At 31.3% G+C, this 19764-nt stretch overlaps 1 protein-coding gene across 1 annotated transcript; it reads left to right on the top strand.

Annotated features, from left to right (window-relative positions):
• The first annotated feature begins 15729 nt into the window (after positions 1 to 15729).
• On the top strand, positions 15730 to 18853 carry LOC106779830 (sugar transport protein 1). Its single transcript, XM_014668039.2, has 4 exons — positions 15730 to 16071; positions 16364 to 16689; positions 17283 to 17912; positions 18234 to 18853. The coding sequence occupies exons 1-4, from the start codon at positions 15963 to 15965 to the stop codon at positions 18690 to 18692; spliced, it is 1524 nt and encodes a 507-aa protein (XP_014523525.1). The 5' UTR covers positions 15730 to 15962; the 3' UTR covers positions 18693 to 18853.
• The last annotated feature ends 911 nt before the right edge of the window (positions 18854 to 19764 follow it).

The following is a 19764-nucleotide window of genomic DNA, read 5'->3' as shown; positions in this document are numbered from 1 at the left end:
CAATCTCTTTAACTCAAAGCTTGTGAAAGTTCTTTGAAAAATTTGTGATTACAACTTCTATAACTTCATAGTATGAGTCAATCAAGTCTACGTGGTAGTGTGAGGCATATCTACAAGAGCATGTAACTAAGAAATGAGTTCCAACAAAAGTTCCAACAAAGAGATAAAGAGATTAGTGAACTTATAAATATGACTGCTCAAATCAAGGTAACCAAATAAAGGTGACAAAAAACGGGGTCTTCACATACGAAAAAGAAATACCTTGAGACACATCCTTATCTCCTAGTGAGCAAGAGCTCTATATTAGTCATCACAATGGTGACTTCTATCAATCACCTCCTAGGAGAACCCAAAGACCTAGGGAACATCACACAAGGGAACCTAGGATAGATCTTCCTCCCTTCTATGGCAAAGATGATATAAAAGAGTATTTGGAATGGGAGATGAAAGTAGAGCAATTGTTTGAATGTCACCATACAAATGATGAGAGAAAAGTATCCATGGCCACTTTAAGTTTTCAAGGCCATGCTATGTACTAGTAGACAACCTTAGTGAAGGACCTAAGAATAAGAAACCAACCTTAAATTAGGTATTGGAATGAACTTAAGTTTGTAAGATCCAGGAAAATAGGGTTTTAAAAATAAAGTAGTTTTGAGACTTTGGGTTTTTGTTTGTAGATTAGTGTTCTTGAGTTTATATTTTTGTTAGAACATAATTGTTATGTTATTTCTTTATTTTTATATTTTTGCCTAGGGACAAAATTGTCTTTTACCTTTATTTAATTAGTGTAGAAATTAATTAAGAGAGGGTGTAGAAAGGAAAAACATGCAAATTAAATAATCTAGATATATTTAAGAAAATAATACTATGTAAATCTTTTAGAAGATTTAGTTGTTATTTTAAAAATTAGTGAAATGAAAATAAGAGAGTGGGTTTAAAGATTAAAAGAAATATTATTATTAGAGAAAATCATTATTAGATATTGTAGATATTTTAAAGATTACTTAGATTTTAAAAAGATTTGGTGGTTGATGATATTTTAAAAAGTAGTTAAGAGAGAATAAGAGAGGAAATCTTAGTGGTTTTAGAGATAAACTGAGATATTTTTATTAAAACTAAAAGGATAAAGATAGAATAGGAGGGGATAAAAAGGAGAAGAGTAAAAAGGGGTTGATATTTTATTACCCTAAAAGAAAAAAAAAATAGAAAGATAAGGGAGAGAAAAGACGTTTTCTAGGAGAAATATAGAGCCGAGAATGAATCATAAAAAATGGAAGGACCATCGGTGACGTTGTGAAGCTTTCTTGTTGAGAAAAAGACATGTGCCCACTTACTATGATAGAAAGTTGATGGACAAGCTTCATAGACCTCCACAAAGAAGCATGAGTGTTGAAGAGTATGGACAGAGAATGGAATTACACATGTTGAGGATTGGGAAAAGAGAGGAACCAAGGATTACAATTGCTAGGTTCTAGAGTGGATTGAACCATGACATAAGAGATAAGGTAGAACTCTTACCTTATAATGATCTTAATAACTTAGTCTAACTTTGTGTGAGAGTGGAGAAATAACTTAAGAGAAATACCTCCACTATGAAGGAATTCCCTACCACTGATAATGTTAATTCTTACCATTATCTAAGCATCATTTTAGTAGCAAAATCAACTCCTTTCTAGCTTATAACTTGCTTAATCCTCTCTTTTCTCTTAGTTTTCTAAATAATTGTGTTTTGGGCTACTTTGATGTCACTTCATCACTAATCCCCTTATTTTGTAGCCTAAAATATGATTGGAAGAACCTCCACCAAATTAAAGAATTAAACCAGCCACAAAAGCAAGTAAAATAGCAAAAAGAGAGAATTTTGGAATGTTGTAGCTGGGCTGCAGCTGGGCTACGACTGAGCTATATCTGTCTTTGGAATGCTGTAGCTGAGGTGCAGCTGGGGTGCAGCTGAGCGCCCTGCTCTCTGGAAGGCTACCGCTGGGGTGCAGCTGGGGTGCAGCTGAGCGCCCAGCTCTCTAGAAGTCTGCAGCTGGGGTGCAGTTGAGGTGCAGCTGAGCAGTGGCGCTGCTGATGTGAAAAATTTAGTCTATTTAGACCTAAAACACGAAGGGAGAGTGTCTTTGGTTCTTTGGAGGTGCGATTTCACTGCTGGAGCTCATGGAGGGTGCGAGGAGCTTGTGGGAACATCTCCTCCTCTTCCTTTGGGTCTCCTTCTTCTTCCATCTTCCATGTTTGTAAGCTCTAGGGTTCTCCATGGAAGTGGAGAACCAAACCCATCTTGTTGGGGTTAGTTGTAGTCTATGAACTCTTGTGTATTTGTTGAATGATTTGAATATATATATGTCTTTTCTATCAATTGTTAGTATTCTTGTTTCTAATCTTAAAGCTTGCATGTAATGGGGACGTTCATGACTTGATTTTGGGGTTTCATGGGTTATGGGGACGTAAGATGGAACCCAAAACTGAAACAAGAGTCCTTGTGGTTCATTGATTCTAGGGATGGAAGATGATTCACATGTTGTCTTAGATCCTAGTTCTTAATGCGNNTTTTGNTTGTTANATTTTCCAAGGGATTGGAGTTTGATAGGAAAACCTAGGCTNTTTCACCTAAGGGATTAGGGCTAGAGTGTTTTAGTAGATTGACTTTAGTAAATTGATGGTGAGGAGATGAAATTAGGTAAGCACAAGAGTGTAGTAGGTGAAAACTAACCTTAACAATGTCATTTCACAACATTTCTAGTCTATCCCATTTCTAAGTGCCTTCAAACACCAAAGTCCAACCATGTAATTATGTGTTATTTTATCTTGTTCCACATGTTTGTAAATGAATGTTGTTCTATCGAGTCTAGATAAGTTGTTAATCGCATAATTCTCTAGTATTACGAGTCTCTTGGGAAAACGATACCTGGTCTTACCATGGTTTATTACTTGAACGATTCGGTACGCTTGCCGAACTACCAACAACCACCTCAACCCATAGGAAAGATTATAAAAGTGAGGGTAATCCATCCAAAACAAAATATGAAGGGTTAAGGGAGAGGGAAAAAGAAAAAGAAAATATTATTCTAGAGAACCTCCCAAGGAAAATAAGATTAAGGAGACCAAGTGCTATAAGTGTGGAGAAAAAGGGCATTATGTTTCTAAGTGTGGAAATAAAAGGTTAATGTATATCCTTAAACATGAGAGTGATAGTAAGGATTCTTCTTATACTGAGTCTAGTACATCCACTTCTGAAGAATAAGAAACTTTACCTTGTAAGGGAGATTTGCTCATTGTTAGGAGACTTCTAGAGAGCTAACATGTTGAGCTTGAACAATTAGAAAGAGAGAACTTATTCCACACAAGAAACAAAGATTTAGAAAATACATATTTCATGATTGTGGATAATGGCTCTTGCTGTAATTGTTCAAGCTCAAGAAGTGTAGAAAAACTAGGCCTGACTACTACACCTCATCCTAAATCTTACAAATTTCAATGGATCAAAGGTATAGTAGTGAAAGAATGAGTGTACCCATTTCCATTGGGAATTATGATGATAAAATTGTTTGTGATGTAGTACTAATTTGACAAAAAAGCTCTTCATGATTGTGTCACCAAGAAAATAACAATCCATAACTAGGGAAAGAATTTTTTTTTTTTTTTGTCCTTTTACACACCTCAACAAGTGAGAGAGGACCAAATAATTCTTAAAAAGAAGTTGGATGGAGAAAAAAAAAGGTAAAGGTGAAAAAAAAAAGAAGAATGTGGTTTTAGTAGGTAATTTCATGACCAAAGAGGTTGTTCAACCACAATCATGGAAAGTTCCAAACACCTTTTTCTTGGAACACCTCATTTTCTTCTCTACTGCAAAAAAGGTACTTGTTTATGTAAATTATGAACCTGAATCTATACCAAAAGGGTTGCAAAAACTTTTAAGAGAATTTGATGATTTATTTCCTAGAGGTGACAAGTGGTTTGCCACCTTTAAGAGGAATAGAACACCAAATTGATTTAATCTCTAGGGCAAGCCTTCCCAATAGGCCAGCCTTCGCAATAGGCCATCCTGTAGGACTAACCCTGACGAAACAAAAGAGATGCAAGTTAATGATTTATTGAATAAATGATGAATACAAAAGAGCCTAAGTCCTTATGATGTGCCAATGTTGTTAGTCCCTAAAAAGGATGGGTCTTGGAGAATGTGTACTAACTGTAAGGCCATCAACAACATAACCATCAAATATAGGCACCTCATTCCTAGGTTGGATAACATGCTAGATGAGTTGCATTGAGCAAACATCTTCACCAAAATTGATCTTAAAAGTGGCTACTCTCAAATAAGAATCAAAGAAGGAGATGAATGGAAAATTGCTTTCAAGACCAAGTTTGTGTCGGAACAATCGTTACCGAATAGAGTCGCACAATGAAATAAAAATAAAAAGAGGAAAGCGTGTTCGATCACAAATCAAGTTACGATGGTACATTTTAGAAAATTAGTTTTCTTAGAGAAAACTTATCGAACAGTTGATGTGCGGAAATGTAAAGAGTGTAGGGAGTAGAAAAATTAACAGAATTTTTATACTGGTTCGATTCAAAAGAATCTACGTCCAATTGTTAATCACTTTATCACTAAAAATAGTTCAACAAATCACAATAGAGTGAAAGAGAATATGATGATAAAACCTTCCTTTGACGAACGAACCAGAAGGGTGCTTCCTTCGACCAACGAACCGGAAGCAAACAATCTGCACTTTCCTTCGACAAACGAACCGTGCAGAAACAATCTTCCTTCAACCTACGAACCGCAAGACAACAGTCTTGCCAACTCGAAGAGAACCGCTCCGACCTTTGACCCACAAAGCACGAACGTCTCTTATTCACGAGATCAGGCAATGCAATGAACCAACATTTTCAGAACTTCCTCAATTACACTGTATTCTTAAAAAGCTCATAGTTAACCCTCTAAGGGTTTAAGACAACTATATATAGCCAAGTGGTATGAAACTGAAAAGACATATTACAACTGCCAGTGATAATTGATTATTGTAAGTTATAATCGATTATTCAAGTTCGTTACAAGGTTTCAAAAGAGTGATAATCGATTATACTGAGGCATAATCGGTTATTCCAAGAACTTGGGCAGTTTTCATTAGGACCAGTGATAATCGATTATTTGGAGTAATAATCGATTCACTAATGTAAAAACGGCCTTTTAACGTCACCCTTTAGACGTTTGATCCTCAAATATCAGACGTAAAAAATGACCGGTGGCATTTTTCGTAAATTAAACAACTATTTAGACGTCGGCTATAAGGGGGCCCGACTTCTAAAGCCATTTAAACGTCTGTTGTGGGGGAACCGACTTCTAAATCCTCAGCCCAAAAATCTAAAAAGTCACTTTTTGACTCCATGTAGACGTCTGATCCCGCCACTCCGACTTCTAAAACACTTTAGACGTTTGTTGTGGGGGGAACCGACGTCTATAGACGTCTGTTATGGCAAGAACCGACTTCTAAATACTCAGGCCGGAAATTTAAAACGTCACTTTTGACTCCATTTAGACATCTGATCCCGCCACTTCGACTTCTAAAGCACTTTAGACGTCTGTTGTTAGGGGAACCAACGTGTGTAGACGTCTGTTATGGCGGGAACCGACTTCTAAATACTCAGCCCAGAAATTTAAAAAGTCACTTTTTGACTCCATTTAGACGTTTCATCCCGCCACTTCGACTTCTAAAGCACTTTAGACGTCTGTTGTAAGGGAAACCGAATTCTGTAGACGTCTATATTGGGGGGAACTGACTTCTAAATGTCTGCATTAAAGCACTACGAACGCGAGGCAGCAGTTACACACACTCATTGTTCATCATCTTCCTCGCGTTTTCTCTCCATGGGCTACATTTTTCAGGTTCGTTTTCTCACTTTTGCACCTTTTAAAATTAATTTTACTTCGATTACATTACTCTTTGATGAATTATCTTTCATTTGAACCAATTAAAATGCATTTTTGTTGAGTTTTTGTGCAGTTTTGCTCGTATCCTTGGGCAGCGTTCTTGGGCAGTGATTTCTTGCAGTTTGCACTCCTCCAATCCCCTCCACTACATTATTAAAACCATCCAATACAAAAAACAAAAACGTACAATCCATTCTCTTCAACTAAAATATAAAGTTGTAAACTCAAATCACCATGAACCAGGAGCAACTTGAGAGGCCTCAAGCAGAGAAAGATCCTATCAAATACGACAACATTTTAGAAGTTTGACCTATAGAGTCCGGCATCTATATAGATGTCTGACCTATATAGTTCGACGTCTATATAGACGTCTGACCTATAGGGTCCGATGTCCTATTAACGTCACCCACTTTAGACGTCGGTTCGAGATCTGACGTTAAAAGTCCAAAATAACAGACGTCTAAAGCCTTTTTTGCACTAGTAATTATTCTAGAGCGAAATGGTTTTTCGAAGGATGAGAAGAAAGCAAATTCAAATTTTATATCCTAAGGTTAAATATCATGAATTCCTTAAATTAATTATCTTTTGTAGAAGTTGTATAATATTAATCTTTCCTTTATATATTTTATTGTAATAAGTAGATCAGTTCATTTGAATATGACTATATGTTATGCATTAGATTAAAGTTATCATTTAGGAAAGAATTCATGAAAGATATACAAAGATAACACTTCTAACTTGTGCATGAACTATATCCTTCTTTTAACACTACTACATAATAATATATAATGTTTTAGATCTTCAATGTTCCCTCACCTATATCAAAGGAGCACATAACTCAAATAAGACAATAATGGGCAAACTATCCCCTCCAGCACATATCTTAGGTTTTGATTACTTTTTTGTTTCAACTTAGATTACCCTTTTTCATTCAAATAAAAGGGTTTAGCTTTTATTTTGATTTTAGAAATGTATATTATGTACTATAAATGTTTTATTTGAAATCTATATTTTGTTTTGGATAATTTCTTATTTGTAGATTGTGGTTTCCTTCCAAAACCAATTTAATTAAAAAAAACACAGAGATTTATGTGTGACCATGTACAATCAGACATAAATTTATGTTTTAGTATGCACTATCACATTAAAATTTGTTTAAGTGTACATAATAAAATGTAAGTTTTACATCTAAATGTACATGGTTAGACATAAATGTATGTTTGACTATACATGGTCAAACATAATTTTATGTCTAATTATACACTACCAAACATAAATTTATGTCAAACTCCATGTGATCAAATGTTTTATATTTCAAAATTGTTCCAAATTTACATTAGAGTGAATAAGTTCAATGTAAATTTATGTTGGGATTATTGACAATCGTAAATTTATCTTAGAAGAGAGTAAGATTTAAATTTACATCTCCCACATATACATTTGACCTATTATCACCAATAATTTATCAAACGAATTGAAAACATTCCTGAAGTTTTTTCATTTATTAGACGAGGCACTTGAAGTTTTTTTTCTTCATGATTTATATATCATTTATTAAACCAATTTCATGTTTTATGCGTTGTTGTATTAAGGAACTTTATCAATGTCATAGATTGTTGATTTTCGTTCTATCATATAGTTACTGGTTGTTCAATGTTTCATTGTCTTCTCATCATCAATCACTTACTTATCAAATGTGGTGGAAAAATATTTTTTATCAAACGAATCACTTTTAGTGTTTTACATGATTTGTGGGAAATCCCACTGAGTTTGCGGGAAATTTTTAATGTATGAGACATCTCTAAAAAGGTTATTATATCACTGCTAAATTATCATATTTCTGTAAAAGAAGCAAACGTATTCATTAGAGGTTTTTTTCAATAACAAAGAGACTACAGTTTCGATCAAGAACTATAGTCTATTTCAAAAGTTAATACTATATTTAAATGCTAAAAGACTTTATGTGTTTAGAGAAACCGTATTAATTTTTTAATTTTTTACTTCTAAAGTGAATTAGATATTCCATGTATACCGAATTTTATGCATTCTCTTGGGGTCGAATAAATTATTTAAATGAAAATTAATAAAAAAAAATGGAATAAAGAATTAAGATAATTTCTGACTACAAGTGCTAAAGAAGTTTTCGTGATTTCATGTGACAACTTGGGTAAAATTTCACCACTTGGCTTTTGACCCTGGGAATGCGTCTAAGAATAATGCATTGGGTGCGCAAATTGCGTACAACGCGATTCACGGACTTGGTTTTGTAGATCCACTCTCCCTAGCATGATTTAATTTGAATTTATTTCAGAATTCAATATTTATCTATTGTTAAAGTTTTGGTTAATAGACTAATAGTACACCTTTTAGTAAAACAAAATTCTGCAAATACTTACATGCAACCAATTAAAAAAATAATAAAACTAATATTATTCTTTTTCTTTTAAAGAAATATTCTTAAGAAACGAATAGCAAAATAATTTTCTTTTAATTTATAATATTTATTTAGTTTTAAGTTCAATAATAATTTTAGAAGTAGTATATATAATAGGCCGATCGGTTAAAGATTTTATTAATAATGAGTCAATTGGTCAATCAATCCATTATCTACAATGTAGTGAGAAAAGTTGGACAGTTAAGTTTTTGGTATAGAAAAAATAAGTAACCTTGATTACTAGATTAAATAGATTTGAGTCGTGATTATGTCGGTCTTAATCAAAAGTTCAATACAAAAACCATAAATATGGACCCAGGTAAGGTTGTAGGTGATGCATTTAATAAGCATTAAGTGTCTTTATATTCGAACTCAAACTCACTTTAACATCAAAATACTTTTGGCAAGTATCTAGCAATCGGTTGAGATGAAGAGGAACCTAAGCATTGGAGAACAAAGACAGAGAGTGGCATAGAAGACTTGTCTAAGTGATCGATCGACTCTACATACCTAAATATTTTATCGCCCACCATGGAACAAAGATAGCACTTATAAAAATTACACAGTGACCATAAGGCCCTTATATAACCATGATTTAGCAAAGTTAAAACAAGGCAAATATCTAATTGAAAGAAGGAAATTTGTTCACAAAACCATTTAACACACAAGTTGGAGACTCGTAACATTTGAGGCTATCCTCGGTCATGAGATTATAGGAGAGTTAATTAAGGATCGTCAGGGCTAATGTCTCTTTGGCAGTAAATAGGGATGGACTCCACGAGGTAATCCGTTCAAGATTTTGGGACCAACACAAAGGAAATTTAGGTTGGTGGTTGTTAGGACAAAATCGTTTATACGTCTAAATGCTCTCATGCTTTAAAGTTTAACCAAATAACATTAAACGAAATAATAATATGAGAATACCATAGGAAGAAACATAAAACTCAATTTCAAAATCCCCAACAGTAGAAAACCTTAGGAAAACACTTAGGATGTTAGGAAACGGAAAAACAACTAAGTCAAAACACCCAAATGCAATGCTAAACGACTATTAAGCCAAAAATGTCTAAGAGAGTTGAAGTTAAATGCGTAAAGCTTACTATACCCAAGGAGTATTCAGTTTATCTCTCGGGAAAACGAAACAATGTTAAGACAATGTCGTTTACAAAAACATTCTAAAAGACTAAAACTTAAAACACCAAAGAAAACATAACAAGTAAGGGTCGAAAAACATAATAAATTATATTATAAATAGTGCAATTATCAAAATAAATAAATTAAATTCTCATTAGTGTAATTAATATTCTATTGACATTAAAGATAAATTGAGTGTTGAAATGTTTTCTACAAATATTATCCTCATTCACCTTGGAAAGAATCAACATTTTAAAGAACGAACATTAAAAACATTTGTAGACCTAAAATCTTTATAAAAACACTTCTTCAACTCTCTAATAAATATATATATATATATATATATATATATATATATATATATATATATATATATATATATATATATATATATATTAATTATGTAATAAATTTATTATGAGTGGGAAAATGTGTAAAAATACTTAAAAAAATAATTAAAAGAATTTAATCAAATTTATTTTAGTGTCATGTTTAGTGTTGAGTAAAAAAAACTAAAAGTAGTTTTAATTAACGTCAAACTAAAGTCCTTTTAGAACTTTCTATTTTTCACACCAAAATGTGAATATAAAACTAAACATCACACTAAACACACCCATTAAAGCTGAACTTTTGCGGTCGTGTTCCTATTTCAAATTTTATGGTTGAAAAAACAGTTTCTTTTCACATTAGCTAAAGCTTTTAGCTATAAAACATTTTTTTCATGAAAAATGAATTACAAAATAAAAATCAATTTGAAGTAATATTCTAATGCTAGTATAATGTTAAGATTAGCCAAAGTAGGTTGTTAAAATATTTATTATAAATATATACCCCGTGAATATAATCATGTAAGAAAAGTCAAATATATGTGAATATATACCCAATCCTCGCCCGTGACTTGCGAAACTCGGTGCTTATTTGACTAATTATTAAGCAAACTATTAAGCAAACTATTAGTGTTAGAAGTACAATTCTCTTCTTATCAAATCGACCAAATAAAGTTGAAGTAGGTTAAAAAATTCACTTTCTATTAAAAAAAATCACATAAAACTTTTTTTAGAACGGTCAAAATGTGTCATCTTGCAGGTTAATCTAGTTCATCACGGATTTGAATCAGGTTGGGTTTGAAAAAATTACATTTTTTATGTAAATCAGATTTCAACCCAACTCATTTAAATCTGGTTCATCCGGGTTGAACCATTGGTGGGCCGGGTTGGCCCACCAACCCACCTACCTAATTATATTTATTAAAATTTAATTTTAATTTTATAAAAAAATATTTATACTTTTTTTTTGCTTGAAATAATTATCTAAGTTTCCTATTTTCAAAACTAATTAAACATCTTAGGATGAGAGTGAAATTTGATTAGATTTGAATTATAGAAAGTTTGTAATATTCTTTTATTTAAAAAAATTATAATTAAGTGAATCAGTGAGTCAAATCATTTATCCACCAACCTGTAGTGTATCGGATCAGATTTAAATTTTTTTAACTCGTTAATAAATGAATCAAATTAGATTATTCAGTAAATTATCATCCGTGATAAACATCGCCGAATCAGATGAGATAATCCGTTTTGACAATTCTAACTTTTCTATATAGGAAAAGAAAAAGTTACATGGGAGAATGTGGTATTACGGAATGGAATGTTAGGTTGGAGCTGCTCTAACAAATTACATCAACTTGGAAAAGAAAAAAGAAACACTTCTTTCTCTCATTCATTTCAAACTCCCATGATTTTATGATGATGATTTCCATAACCCTCTATAATTTATTCATAGTATAATGATTTGGGCTTTGCCCGTGAGCTTTAAATTGCTTCCAATACACAATGAAAGAAGCATGAAAGAGATTGGTTACACAGCACAAGCATCCCTTTCTGACATTCCAGCGGTCACCAATTTAGTCATCTGTTCACACTTCACACGATAGGTCTACACTCTGTCCACTTGCAACCGCACTCCCAAGATTCCAACACTTGTTTCATTCTTTATATTTTAATTTCGGACAATGAAATTTTGATAACACTTTTTGATAACTCTTTTGATAACGGAACACGTGTTATCATTTTATTGATTTATTTGAATTTATGTTTAAAAAATATTTAAAACAGACCAATCACAAACTACCATGTATGCGTTGTTAAAAAGTTGTTAAAAAAGTGTTGTTAAAAGAAGTTTTTCTTTTAATTTTTGTCTATCTAGAGTTTGCGACTACCACAATACTACAATTTCTAAAGATAATTTTTGTAGAATTTGTGATTATCCACTGTAATTTCTTTATACCCTTTGAATTTTTGTCTGTTTTATAGTTTCTCTAATTTTAAAATGTATTACTTTTAGTCTTTTGAGTGGTTTTGATAATGTTCTATGCAGAAAATGTTTTAAAAAAGAAAAATGTTATATTTCAGACTAAAGAGAAAAATATACAAAACTTACAATAATATTTTTAATTAAATATATTTTTAGTCTTAAATTATTTGAATATAAAATTGAAACTCTAAATGAAAATTTGATACAATGATTCTTAAATTATAAAAATAAATATTTAATTTAATGGTATAAAATTTTTTAACGTTTTGATTGATGTTTAAATTAAGGTTTAAACTCTTTATATAATTAACATATTTTAACTTAAATATAAATTTAAAACAGTATTTAACACGTAAAGTATGGATTAAAAAATTATGTTTATTTAAATTTAAAAATTAAAATATATCAAAATTTTAAATTGATGATAAATTCTAATTTTATATTAAGATTAGAGACTAAAAGTATATTAAATATATATTTAGGAGACTGTAGGATTAGTAACGTATAAAGTAGAATCTCTTGATGTTCCATGTCGCAAGTATGTCCATTTCTATCCATAACACCACTTGTTTTCAACTTTACTTTTTTAATTTCTTGTTTCTGGGTTTTAGGTTTTTGTTACTCTACTTGTTTTTATTTAAAAGTTTTAATTTGTTAGGAAGATGGTTCGTTCACGGATACTGAATTTAGAATCTTACATACTCAACAGAATGTAACAGAAAAAATAAGATCTACGGATGAAGATGACAACGGACAAATCAGACACAGATAATATCTATCCACAATTTAATTTAGCAAAAAAATTTCATTAACTGTCAACACAGATACTCATTTAAAAAATATTTGCCAATATATTCAATAGAATGCAACACACAGAAAAAAACAAGGTCTACGGTACTTGATTAAACAACAATTATATTAATTAAAATTGTCAAAATCATCCAAGAATTTTAAAATATAATAAAAAGAGGTTTTTTCTGGAGCCATTGTTTGCATAATTTAAAGCGGTATTTCTTTTATACAATTTCTACCTTTGTACACTCTGACGTGCTTATCTATATTTTCTTAATACCGCTATTTTCTTAAATCCCCTTAATTTAAATACTTTTTGGTCAATCAAATTTAATTAGGTTATTTCATTATTGGTCTTGTTTTTATCGGAATTATCTTTATTCAGAGATGATATCATCAAGTAATAAATGTGACCATTTAGGAAAACGATATTTGAACATAGTGTGTATGATGTTTTTAAATTTAATTTTGATTAATTTTAACACACTGTTCATAGTGAATCACAAATTCAATTAAATTTGAAACATGAAAATTGAAAATTTTGGATGGCGCGACTTCTTTTGAAGAAGAGACTAAAAAAACTTAGCATTTTGTTCTATAAAACGATGTGTCTTTCTCAGATTTGTTTGCTCAATTGAAACCAACCATTTTGCATTATAGTTTCATTGTGTGTTTATTGTATTCGGTCGTTGTCGGTGTCGGTCCGATGTTGGTCCATTATTTGGATGTGCCTCATTTCGTTCCTTCCATTATTTCGTGCATTCTTTGTTCGTGTGTTTCATTGAAGTCCATTTCTAACAGTTTCATGTAAGATAAATATAACCTCATTTCCTTGGTGATAAATAGTTTTGATCTTTCATTATGGTTAGGTTAAATTAAAGAAGTTTGATTTGAAATTGGAATTGTGATATATTTGGTGATTTTACTATTATTATGTTGATTTTTGGTTTGTGTTAATGATTTTGATTTACTGTAATTGAATAATGTTATTTTTAATAATGTTTTGATTTGATTATGAACAAATTAAATTATTATTAGTCTCTACATTTTCATAAAATATATGTTTTAGTCACATTTACTTAATTAGATCACTTTATAATTAACTAATAAAATAAAATGCTCTAACATATTTAATAATTTGTTATACTTAACATATATATTTCAACTCCTGACTTATCTTCAACTAGCTAGTAAAAAACGTTTTTTAAACTCCTGAGCTCTTCACAAGTGGTCAGGAAACATTTTTTAACTACGGTCTTATTTACAATGAATGGTCGATGAAACTTAAGATCTTAATCAACGTATAAAGACAAGAATCGAAGGTAAAACTAATATGCATCAAAAACGGTTTACCTCACACATTATATCGTGCTCGAGCTTTGGGACTTGTGTAATGTATGACTACCTAAATCAAACAAGAACCATGTCATCGATCATTCAAGAAGGAAATGACTAACTGATCAGAAAATTAATCTGAGAAATAACAACTATTAATGGGCAGTTAATGAGAATAATAATCATTGATTAAAAATTAATAGGAATAATGAAAATCATTTATTGGTATAATATTTATAAATATATAGAAGATCGAGTGATTAATTTTGATTACTCATCTTTATTACAAAATTATTACACAAAGTCAGAACGAATAATGAAGGAACATCAAAAAGTCCACCAAATCTTCAGAACAATTTGAAATATTTTAAGTAGGAAACCTTATCTTGCCCAAAACATTAAGTGTTGCCATTCATGACTACTATTAAATAAAAAACAATGAATCAAACGCATCAAGACACAAACAAGTAATTACATACATCAACAACACAAACAAAATGCAACATCCAGAGTCAAATTAGTAAAATTTAAATTATATTTAAATATTAAATAAAAGAATCTTTTTCTCATAAATATATATTATTTTAAGAAATATTAAATATATTTTTTTTAATTTTCTTATTCTATAAATCTATACCAGATTTATCTGTATTGGTGTGTATATTTTTTTAAAATATTATTCTTTAAACAATATTTAAAAACTAAAATAATTATTTTATCCTATAATAGTTTACTTAAATTTTACTATTTTTAAATTAAAATAATTGTATCCTCGATTTATCCATAACTATTTATTTAAATTTAACCTTTTCAAGAAAAATAAACTACCCCTCTTCCCTAATTTTTTCTACTTTTTTCGCTGGTAAGATCTTGTTACTTTCTTGTTGTAACAAATCCACCTATGCAGAATTAATCTCTATTGTAGTAGTTTCTTCTCTTGTATATAAAAGGGAGGAAGCAGAAGAAACAAATGACAGAGAAAAAAGAGCAAGAATTGAGAGAATTACAGAACCACAGGTAACCTTCTTTTTTATCCACAAGATGTTTTGTGTTGTCCTAGTAAACATGGTCTATTAGAACATGTTCCATTGATTTTTCTAAATTAATTATGATAACTACTCCTTTTTTATTTCTAAATTTTAAATTTGAAAGATTTGATGTGATTCTTATTATTAAAAATTTATTAGATTTCATATTTATATGTAAATTTATTGTACTCCATAAAAACCATACACTAGGTTCATACAAAATCAGGTGTATAATTAATTATGTATATTCCTAAAGGCTTAATGGATTATATACATCTTTAACACCATCCTTCTTGATAAAAGTCCACTTCAATATTTTATTAAATTTGATACGTTAATCGAAACAGAAGAAAAATCTTGTAATTTATATATGTATATAAACAGTTACTGTTTTTGTTATTGATTTAGTTTTATATTATTAATGTTTTTCTTTCTTATAAATAAATATTAAAAAAGTAAATTAAAGTTATATAAAAATATAAAATTATATCTAACATTTAATTATTTTTTAAATCTATGGACTTTTGTGGAATGTTATTAATAAATGGATTTCAATATTGTTTTTTATTGTGTGAATTGATTAATTTGGAATTAATCAATCTTTGAATTTTAATTCATACCTAATTTTATTAAAATTAAATTAAAATATATTTGTAATTTACTATATAAGTTAATTAATTTCCTCTTTTTCTTACCTTTCAACCTGCACCTTGATTGATCCAAAGAATTCATAAATGTCGGTATTGAATAATTTTATAATTTTCTGTTGTTCTCTGGTGCGAGTGAATATGAGTAGTGATTTTACCTTACAACTGCTTGCAGTGTCTGCTTTTCCATTTATAGTGGTAGAATCACTGTAGGGAGGGACAACTCTCAAACAAAATGCTATGAATAGTTTTTATCCAGTACTTGACTTGGATTTCCTCTCTGTAATGCTAATGTATTCTTCACTTCTCCCAAACTTATAGCGAACGAAGTTACTCAGCAAAATATCATGGATGTTCCAATCAAATATCCAGGCAAGCTCACCCTTAGGGTGGTTCTCACTTGCATCATGGCAGCTACTGGTGGCTTGATTTTTGGTTATGACCATGGCGTTTCAGGTAAATCCAGTACTTCACATTCGTTTAAAAGTTCGTCCTTTGATGCAAATTTTGATTACCCATTTTTCCCTGTTTGAATCTGATATGAGGTTTCGTATCTGGGATTTCAATGCATTATTATCCTGAGATTGGTGTGTGGTAGAGAGAGTTTTTAACTTAATGTTGATGATATTTACTATTGAAGATTATTAACCGTCGTGTTCTGTTTCAATATTGGAAACAACATAGCTGATGCGTATTTTGTGATTGTTAAAATTCGTGATGTGGGATTTTTGTTGTGTTTGTTTCAAAGGTGGAGTGACCTCCATGGATTCTTTCCTGATGAAATTCTTCCCATCTGTATATGAAAAAGAGTCGAATCTGAAGCCTTCTTCAAACCAGTACTGCAAGTTCAACAGTCAGATACTGACACTGTTCACTTCTTCCCTTTATGTGAGTGCCCTGATAGCGGGTCTTGGGGCATCCTTCATAACCAGAATGTTCGGTAGGCGTTCAACTATGATTACGGGTGGAATATTCTTCGTGGGAGGTGCATTACTTAATGGATTTGCCGTGAACATTTGGATGCTTATTTTTGGCAGGTTGTTGCTTGGTTTTGGCATTGGATGTGCCAACCAGGTATACCCTTTTCTTTCAAGTTTAATTTTATGCTTGTAAAATTATTTCACAAGAGATCATGCTAGGAGTAAATTTTAAGACAATTGTGTTAAAATTTGATTGGTTGGGAGTGAAAAACAGAAACTCTTTAGATTTACAATGTAATCAACCAATTAGAAATAGTTCTGGGTTGGTTTACTCCGTCTCTGTCAACTAATCAGAAATATAATGGCTTTTAAGATAATAATCGTTACAAAATTATCATATATAATAATTTTCTTTTGGTGTACAGTACAAAAACTTTTTATGTGTTTACTAATTACTCTTTGTATGTGATTGGTTGAGAGTAAAAACCCAAAATCCCTTTACACATGCAAGTAAAGTAATCCACCATTTAGAAATAATTCTGGGTTGGTTTGCTCTGTCACTGCCAATTACTAAGAAATATGATGACTTTTAAGATGCTTATTGTAAAATTATCATAAAATAATAATTTCTTATTGGTTTACAAAAGACTCTTGATGTATGTTTTCTAATTACTCTTTTAGGTCTCAACTTGGTTCCGCTTTGATTATAGTTCTTTCTTGCTAACCAGTAATCATTTGTATTTTCAGTCAGTTCCAATCTATGTATCAGAGATGGCCCCTTTTAAGTACCGTGGAGCTCTAAATATGTGCTTCCAGTTGTCAATCACTATAGGCATATTTGTGGCAAATTTGTTCAACTACTACTTTGCTAAGATATTGAATGGTCAGGGATGGCGCTTAAGCTTAGGGCTTGGTGCAGTTCCAGCTATCATTTTTGTTATAGGCTCATTTTGCCTTCCTGATTCACCAAACTCCCTTGTTGAACGTGGCTGTCTTGAAGAGGCCAAAAGGGAGCTTGTGAAAATTCGTGGTACAACAGAAATTGATGCAGAATTCAAGGACATACTTGCTGCTAGTGAAGCCTCACAAAGTGTGAAACATCCTTGGAGAACCTTGATGGAGAGAAAGTATAGACCAGAGCTTGTGTTTGCCATATGCATTCCCTTCTTCCAACAGTTCACCGGCCTGAATGTGATCACATTCTATGCTCCTATTTTGTTCAGATCAATTGGTTTTGGAAGCACTGCTTCTCTCATGTCTGCAGTGATCATTGGTAGCTTTAAACCTGTTTCAACTTTGGTTTCAATTCTTGTGGTAGACAAATTTGGAAGACGCACGCTTTTCCTTGAAGGTGGTGTTCAAATGTTGCTTTGCCAGGTACCTGTTTCAATCTCAAAGTGAAATTTTGGATTTACATTGCATGTTTCAAACTCAACTAGGATGCTAGCTTAACCTAATTTAAGATATATGTTTTCATGTTAGATCTAAGGTTGATTAATTGAGTTATAGCAATTTTAATAGTTTGTGTAGAATAACATTTTTTACTAACGATTTTAGAAGAAAAACATCAAAACATAAATCGTTTCACTTAAAAATTGTCAATTTCATTAAAAATGTATCTGTTAAACACACACCCAAACTAAACATTTTTCATTTCGTTGATTTGGTTAGTTTTTAATTAGTATGTTTTGGCCACAGATCGTCATGACAATTGCAATTGCGGTTGCATTTGGAACACATGGAAACCCAGGAACATTGCCAAAGTGGTATGCAATTGTGGTTGTGGGTATCATATGCGTCTATGTTTCAGGTTATGCTTGGTCATGGGGTCCTCTAGGCTGGTTGGTACCAAGTGAAATCTTTCCTCTTGAAATTAGACCTGCTGCACAGAGCATCACAGTTGGTGTCAACATGATTAGCACTTTCTTCATAGCCCAATTCTTCACATTAATGCTGTGTCACATGAAATTCGGTTTGTTCATCTTCTTCGGGTTCTTTGTGGTGATCATGACCATATTCATCTACAAGTTATTGCCAGAGACAAAGGGTATCCCACTCGAGGAAATGAGTACGATTTGGCAGAAACACCCCATCTGGGGCAAATTTTTGGAGTCAGACAGCACGATCGAAAACGACAAGGCGAACTCCAAATGTTGAATATTTGTTCTTTGTTGGTCTTGGTCTTTTATTTATGCAAGTCAGTGTTAACTCGATTTCTTATCCTTTTCTTATGATGCTTCATTGTACATGATAATATTTAAGATGGAGTTTCCACCTTGTATATTGCAAAGGCATTTAACAATTGGTCATCTTCTTGATTAGACGTAGAACTATAATCAAGTTACATGTCATAGTCAAAGTTCAAATGGCGTGTGAAATATGGTTTTATGCGGAAGCTTCAGGGTTTGGATGGACTGTCATTTGTACGCAAATAGCGTGTCACTGGTTCAGTGATTCTGTTTCAGCATCGATCTCACTAACTTGCCTATAAGCATGGATGACAAAAAATTTCTGTACCCACATATACGTGGGAAATAAAAATCCATAATAGGTAATAAATAGATATTTTAATCGATATCTTGACGTCATTAATACAAATATTTTAATATGGAATATTGAAAGGATATGGATATCATAGTATTCAATCCAAAATTATTGAATTTGACATAAATAGTAATTATTTGAACATCATTTAAAATTTAATTATACATACATTTTATTTATTTAGACTCATTGAAATTTTTTAAAATTTAATTTTTAAATACTTATAATTTAATACTTTCTAGTACCCATTCTGTCCTCCTGCATCCGTAACTTTTAAAATGAAAAAATTTCTTTAACAACTTTTTCTTGACAACTTTTTGACAATGCATACGTGTTAGTTTGTGATAGGTCCGTTTCAAATATTTTTTTAGAATAAATTCAAACAGACCAATAAAATGGTAACACATGTCCTGTTGTAAAAAAATTGTTAAAAAAGAGTTGTTAAAATATCATTGTCCCTTTTAAAATACTCGTTTTACCCTTTTGAAATGTTTTTAAAAAAAGAATTGAAGAAAAATCAACGTTTTATTGTTCTCCTTACTTCAGACATAGCCGCAGTCTCTCAGCTCATTTGTTGTTTAGGTTTTTAATTCAAATGCAAAATTGGAAGCCCGGAATGCAATAATATACAAGAATGATCAATCTCAAATATGAATGGTGTAAACCATTTGGGATTGAAATTTAG

This window comes from Vigna radiata, unplaced genomic scaffold, assembly GCF_000741045.1.
Source record: "Vigna radiata var. radiata cultivar VC1973A unplaced genomic scaffold, Vradiata_ver6 scaffold_169, whole genome shotgun sequence".
Lineage (NCBI taxonomy): Eukaryota > Viridiplantae > Streptophyta > Magnoliopsida > Fabales > Fabaceae > Vigna > Vigna radiata.
The sequence above is the reverse complement of the archived record's forward strand: the minus strand, read 5'-3'. Positions and strand labels throughout refer to the sequence as shown.